The sequence below is a fragment of the Drosophila suzukii genome, chromosome 3 (genome assembly GCF_043229965.1).
Source record: "Drosophila suzukii chromosome 3, CBGP_Dsuzu_IsoJpt1.0, whole genome shotgun sequence".
Classification (NCBI taxonomy): domain Eukaryota; kingdom Metazoa; phylum Arthropoda; class Insecta; order Diptera; family Drosophilidae; genus Drosophila; species Drosophila suzukii.
Window position 1 is genome coordinate 3,965,859 of NC_092082.1, and position 7,279 is coordinate 3,973,137.

Here is a 7,279-nt window from a genome sequence, read left to right on the forward strand (position 1 = left end):
TGTGGTATTTTATGTAAGCGCTCCCCGCTTGTTATTTCAGTGCCCTGAGGTTGGCCAAATGGGCTGGTTGGCTTGGCTAGAAATCATGCAAATATTATTGGTTCTTGGGGGAAATTATTAAGAGGACTTTCTCGATTTTGCACATTTCTCGAACATATAGAGTATTTGCCTAGCTGGATATCCAGTGATTTGAAAATTATTCTTTTAAAGTTTATTGATTGATTTTAAATGGTTTAGGATATTATGTGGTAGTGCAATTGACTATATATCTCAAAAATATTTGGTTTTTAATGAAATATTATAAACGTTTTACTTTAATTTTATTTGAGAACACATTTTGTATATCTTTTCGTAAATAGTTTATGGTTTTAAATAAAAATAATTGGTTGGAAGGCTCTAGACTATTATGTGTTCAAGAGAAAATGTAAGTAAATTGCTCTGTTTTTTTTTAAATATTTAAAAATGTAATACAGTACTCTATTAACCAAAAAAAAAACTTCCTAATAAAATAATATAACCATATTAATAAACTGAAATTTATAAACACTGTTTCATAATAATTTCATAAATAGGTTATATGTTTAATTTTCGGAATTTTTTTTAATCCATTTTCCTTAAATTTTCAACCATTTACCTTACCAATTTATAGTGCGATCTCTTTGGGATGCTACCTTCTCAGCATTTTGCAGGGGCCAAAACATCTGGCTCTCCTGCCCCGCCATCATTTTTGGCTCTGGCTTTTTTATGTGGGTCAGTGCGGAATTTGGCTGCTGCTCAGAGAGGCTGCCAGGCCACGTGACTATTTGGAACAATTGCAGGGGGCGGTGGCCCGGGAAAAGCTGGCCAGAATCCACGGCAACAATGTGGGGCGAGTGTGTCGATTAGCCAAATTGAAAATGACAAGCTGGGAGCGAAAAAGAAGCGCCCGAAACTGGGCCAGGGAGCAGCTTATTACGATGCAGTGAAGATGATGCAGTGGGGCTGTGGGTGAAAAACCACCGGGAAGTGGGTCAACTGCTTAGCGAGTGGCTGCCAATAAGAGTGCATTGTGGGGTCGAGTGAAAAAACAAAAAAAAAAATAACAAAAAAATAAGCAGGGAAAATGTGTATTGGTAAATCGCAAATATCAGCGGTCCACTCGGCGTATGTGCGATTTTCCCTAAGCGGTTTACAGAGCACGGTCCACTCTGCAGTATTTTCAGCATCAGTCCGACCGACTGGGGTTCAATGCAAAATCCGATATACGATTTATTTTGGTTAACTGCACATCCAATAAACTACAGAAAATCGGAGCAAGGGGTGGTAAGTCGGGGGGAGGATGTGTAAATATTGACTTTTGAAAATCGAAATCGTCAAAATGTTCATAAAAGTCCAATGGAAACCGTTCAGAGCAGCAAATATTTGGCCCTGCGAAGCAGACATGACTCCGCATCCCACTCGTTTCAGGGATTTTCGACCGGGTCCTGCGGATGCGGATGCGGATGTGCATGACCATGGCAACTTTGACCGGCAGCCGGGCGATCCACTCCTCGCTCCTTTCTGACTTCAGCTTGCTGAAAATCACAGCGTATAAATAATGAAAAGCGATTTAATTTTTAACAGCTGCAGTTTGTGTGTTGCGGAATAGAGTGGGGATGGCATCGCGTGTTTGGCTCGACTTGTGTTCTCCTGTCGTCGCCGGCTGACCATCCTCTGGACCCCAATCAATCCCAAAAATGTGGGCACTAACCATCCCGGAACGACTTAAATGCTCAAATTTCACACTTCATTTGGGCACGACTTGCAGCCATGGCTGGGCATCTGGGATTTGGGAGGATTTGTATGGGGATTCGCTGATGAAATTTTGGGCCATCAATTATGGACATTCACAGGTGGTTGTGGTTTGTGGCCGGCAAATCAAATGTACGGGGGGTTTCATTGATTATTTTCACTTTGAGGATTTTACTTTGCAAATATCTAAAAATCATGCTGTGGCTGAAACTGTAGCACTATAAAATTCAATGACATTTTGTCATCAATATTTGTTTTATTTAAAATCATGCTGTGAAAGGTAAACCTATATTTAATACTTTGTCACGCACATTAAGCATTTGATAAAATATTTTTAATTCATTTTGTTTTTACTCTGCACCGCAACAGTGGCTATTTTAATAAATATTCCTATAACAACTAGCCTTTTTTGTACTTTTAACACAAAGCGTTTTGTGTCTGCTGAAAGCACGATTATCGTTCATTTGAGCTTAACAACATTTTTTTAATTAACAAAACGTTTTCATTAAGTAAAGCCGAGTGGTGGGAAAACTAATTAACCATTTTTTTATTGACGCTTAAATTGAAAGAAGATGAATGGACGTTTTTATTAAAACAAATATTATCTTAATTAAAGCCACAGTTTTATTTAAAACGTTTTGAGACTGGCCAGATTTTTTTATTTAGTGTTCTCTCCAGGAAATTCTTACCAAACTCTTTGACTTTTTACGACCTTCGAAACCCAGTAACAATTTCCCAACCACACTTGCTCATGTCTTCTAACATATTCCCAGCAGTTGTAAGCTGGCTTTTATGGGCTTAATGTCTGGGCCATAAACGAAAGTTTGGCCGTTATGTAATTTTCACATTTTCATATTTTAATTTAACGAGCCAGTTGATTGAATTGGACGATGCACCTGAACTGCTTACAAATATGACTAAATGCTTTGTTTTAGGGCCGCCTTAATTGCTAATAAAACTTGGTCGTTAAAAGGTAAGTGATTCGTTTTCAAGTTTAAAGGGAGGGACAACATAGTTGCCTGCTTTCTTGGCCCCCTGATGGAATACGGCTAACAGCTAACAGCAAAGTTGACATTCATTATGGCGGGCGGAAGAGAGGGACAAAAGCGGAAGCTGCTTGGCTCGCCATTTTCTTCCATTTCCGCCATCTCATCGCTGGGACAATGGCAACACTGGGGAGTGTCCTGTCCGATCCTGGAACTCCACTGCTCCTCGGCCCTTCTGCTCCTCTGGCCTCCTTCGGTGCCCCCTGGCTCATCAAAAACTGTTTGAAATGAGTTTTTATTAGTTTTTGTTGCTGCCATTTTTTGCTGTCACTTGTTGTTTCCTATCTTCCTCTCCTCACTGTGTGTGTGTGTGTGTGTTGGTTTATTTTTTTGTGTGTGCGTGTTAATTAAATTTCAAATGCACAAAAGAACTAACGACACTTTTAGGGGTGAAATTTCAAAGGGAATGGGAATGGTTGGCGGTCGAATAATAGCCAACCCATTCTCGCTTTAATTGCATCCATGTGTGTAAATGAAAATGTTTGCAATGCTCTTCCTCATATTTTCCCCACTAGCCCCTCTGTTCAGGCATTTTTGCATTTTGCATTTAAGCAACAGAAATGGCAACAACTACAGGGAGAAGTGGCCCAGCTTCGGCGGCAAAGATTTAGTCGGACCAACGCCAAGTTTCTGGCCATAAACTTTATTCCGGGGCTTCCTAGTGAAATGTTTTCCTCTTCGCAGCCGGTATTTCCTCGTTTTTTCGGGCTCTTGTTTGGCAGCATTTGTTTTGTTATGGTTTTAATTAAGTTTTAACTGGCGCTAGACCAAAAATGCACCACACCAGATCGGAGCTCTGCGCTCCTAGAGTTGTTATAATTCACATACAACACTCACAACAATTTTTTGAAAATTCATAAAGTTTAAAAGCACCCTTCTAAAAATTTAGAGCCCATGAAATTAAAACAATTAAACTTAAAACCATTTTCCTTAATTTATTAGCCTTTGTCATTGAGTTAAATTGGTTGTATTGGAGAAATATAGATTTTCAAAACAACAATAAATCTTAACTTGAAAAAATTTTCTTCTTATATAAAATTATATGAATTCTAAGAAATCGGAATTAAAGATTTGTAGTTCCCAAAATTAACATAACATTTTCTCTTACAGATAAAAAACATTACATTAACCTGTCTTTGAGAAGTGCTAGAGATGTTTCTTCTTGGTGTATTTGCTTAAATATGAATAGTATTATAATAGTGGTACCCTTGAAAATTCGGATATTTTTTCAGTGTAAAAGCCTGGAAAACACACAGTGAAAACCGAAACCTTGCCCATGAGGTGGCTCTTAGCTTTTAGCTTTCGGTTTCGCTTGGCCTGGCGGGATCTTTGCCGAGTTTGAGGACGGGAACAGGGCTATTTCGAGGCTGCTGCTGCTGACAGGCGCCGGGGAAATTGATTAATGTGACTTGTAAATGGCGCCAGATGGAAAATGGAATGGGAGCTGCTGGCGGAAGGGATGCCGTGGTAAACGGCCTAGAAATGTTGACTCGAAACTGCAGCAATTTGTGGCAGAAATTGTTGCGCCAAAAGTGTCACATGCAATTGTGCCCCAAGTCAGGCTCATGTTCGGAACACTCTCAACACCGTGGCAACATCTATTAGCCGAGGTCCTGCGTCCTTGGGGCTGCGTTTAGTTAATAGCCTACACCATAATTAACAGCCGCCAAGCAAACAATTTCAATGTTTGCCCCGAAATGAAAAATGATTTTTGGCCATTGTGGCCTGTTTCACGTGGCAAGGCATCATAAATTTCCTACCCGCTCTCCGTGTTCAAAAATTTCATTATGCGAAAGTGAGTTCCGTTAATGTGTTTTCCGAGGCGGCGGCGAAGGAAATGCGGAAAACTCAAGAGGAGCTCCGGCAGACATACCAAATTATGCACAAGACAAACAGCAAACATTAACGACACGAACGGGAAAAGCGGGAGGATCGTGAAAATAACAAGGCAAGCTTAAAGTCACGTACTAGATTCTTATAAAAACCGTTTATTTTTGGTAGCGATTTTTAGTTAACATATATTTTTTTAATAAATTATTAAATTAGAGCATATAAGTTGATTTAAGGTACCTGTTACAGTTAGTACTCTACTTGTTGTCCTAAAAAATATGGTATGCCATGAGAAGATTGAATATTATGTTTATATTTGCCAACCGATCGAACTCATTTACATTTCGATCCGATATTATGAAGTTAGTTAACAGTCGAATATGAGATAAGTTAAAAAGTCTCAAAAATCGCAAGCGAAAATGTTTGCCAAGATATGTTCACCATCCTTAGATGAAAAGCTACAAGCCTTTAAACATTATATATACGATCCCGTCTTTTGCTCTGTATTCTGGTAGAATAGAAAAAGATTACTCAAATTTTGGACAGAACTTTAAAGATCTTACCGTTCTACGGCGAGCAGGATTGTACTGCGCTTCAGTACAAAGAGAACAAAAATGATGACACCCAAGGCCAAATGGTAGTAGTAGGCCAACCAGAAGACCCATTGCCAGAAAACATTGCCACGAAAAAAGTAGGGAATTAGATCCATAACCCAAGACATGCCCATCATAACACAGATTCGCACAAATCTAAGGTATCTGTTATATGGATATGGAATGATATCCAAAAATGGAATTACATAACTATTAAATGGTTAGTTCTTACGTGCTTCTGTCCGACTTTTGGTTGGAAATTATCAACTGTTTCGCATTTCGTTGCACTTTAAACATTTCAATGGCGGTCAGGGCAAACATAATCCAGTTGACGACGGTTAGAATCAGTATCGGTCCAATGAAATATATGAGTATAGACCAGTCATTAGCTGCATTTGAAGAAAGAATATAAATATTTTAATATAAAAATGTATATTTATTTACGATTAAACCAGCATTGAAAGAACCCGATAGCAGGGGTCCATTTAGATGAGGAAAGATCTCCTCCCCAAAAGTGATCTACTAGAAATATGACAGTGGTCGCCATTCCTGATATACCCCAGACAATTGCGTTATAGTAAGCAAATAGGTTACTATGTTCATTCTTATTGATCGACAGCAAACCAATCCGTATTTTATGGCTGATAACAAAGAGCCAGAGAATACAGGTAATTGCGAAGAAGTATCGAGCGTAACCTGCAAAAGATAATTAATTTAATAATGTTCCATTATTCAATTTGAACTAATTACCTGCTGAAGTGCAAGACTCTTTCACTAGATTTCCATATCTTGTCAAGAGCCACAAAAGGTGGTGTATAGAAAAGCACGCTATGTAACACATAAAGCATTTATTGATTATATTCCGTTTCTTATATACGAAGATATATACTGCGATGGTAAGTGCGTTGCATATTAGCGAAATCGCTACAACTGGTGGATTATACACAAAAAGGAAGCCTATTAATATTTGCAGGTATTTTAGCTGGTATTTTTAATACCATTTTTCTCTAGGTCCACCATTTGCTCATTTTGATACTCGCAGGGCTTGTGTAAAACAAGAAATATCTGTTTTGGAAAATCTGAAGAAAACTGATTGGGAAAGAGACAGAAAGCATCTTTGCTCATGGTCCAATTTTGGGATTGAATACCAAAAGTTTCGTTCTGAAAACATTCGATTAGAATAAAAATGAAATGGATTATTTTAAATACTAGCCTCAAATATTATAAGTTTGTCGTCCGTAAGATTGTAAGCTTCATCGCAGTACCCAAACCCATCACTATCCAACATCAGGTCGGGGCTTAATTTAAGAAGTTTCGTAGTACCGTCCTCAAGAGACATTTTCACAAACGGTTTGATTCCGACAAGTTCATTTTTTAACACTTCACCGCACTCGCCGTCGGGTAATATTAGATTCCGCGGGCAGCAGACACGGACAAGTGGTATAACTGATATATTATTTGCATCCAATGTATGACCTTCAGGAATAAGTGTCCAAGACTTATCTGGAATGTATAACACAAAAACTATAAATAACATTGTCCGAAACATTTTCGAAATGTTCCACACAATGATCAAAACTTGACTGGCCCTGATAGCCCAAATTTACAGTTCTTTTATAGCCTTATCAGGGTACTCCTATTCCCCACAGAATGCAATCTTGCCAATAAAAATTGAAATGATGAACAAAACATTGGGAATTTTATTTTAAGAACAAAGTTTTCGATAACAAAACATATTATTATACCAGTTAAACGTAGAGTTATATATATATATATTGTATTTATCGGTAAGTATGTAACAGGTAGATGGAAGCGTTTCCAACCCTTTAAAGTATATATATTCTTGATCACGATCACTGGGCGAGTCGATCTAGCCATGTTTGTCTGTCGGCCTGTCCATATGAAGTCGGAAATCTCGAAAACTTGGGACTTGGCATACCGATTCTAGGTCTTCTTAAGTCTAAAGTCTACTTGGCGGCCAAATTTAACAAATTTATATTTTATTTAAAACTTAAATCGGAGTAACGGGTATCTGATAGT

General features: G+C 38.3%; 1 protein-coding gene across 1 annotated transcript; it reads right to left on the minus strand.

The window, feature by feature from the left end:
- Positions 1 to 4,888: 4,888 nt before the first annotated feature.
- On the minus strand, positions 4,889 to 6,392 carry LOC139352695 (probable G-protein coupled receptor Mth-like 7). The gene is made up of 5 exons (XM_070995304.1): positions 6,238 to 6,392; positions 5,990 to 6,169; positions 5,472 to 5,935; positions 5,210 to 5,404; positions 4,889 to 5,154 (listed from the first exon to the last, which is right to left on the minus strand). Exons 3-5 carry the CDS (start codon positions 5,558 to 5,560, stop codon positions 5,115 to 5,117), a joined length of 324 nt encoding a protein of 107 aa, XP_070851405.1. The 5' UTR covers positions 5,561 to 5,935; positions 5,990 to 6,169; positions 6,238 to 6,392; the 3' UTR covers positions 4,889 to 5,114.
- Between the last annotated feature and the right edge of the window lie 887 nt (positions 6,393 to 7,279).

What these genes read in the sequence shown, in the direction of transcription:
- LOC139352695 (XM_070995304.1), bottom strand. Translation starts at nt 5,560, where the DNA reads ATGTTTGCCCTGACCGCCATTGAAATGTTTAAAGTGCAACGAAATGCG. An exon ending in CAAAAGTCGGACAGAAGCAC is followed by an intron (nt 5,405 to 5,471) that starts GTAAGAACTAAC and finishes TCCATATAACAG; the next exon opens with ATACCTTAGATTTGTGCGAA. An exon ending in ATCCTGCTCGCCGTAGAACG is followed by an intron (nt 5,155 to 5,209) that starts GTAAGATCTTTA and finishes CTATTCTACCAG; the next exon opens with AATACAGAGCAAAAGACGGG.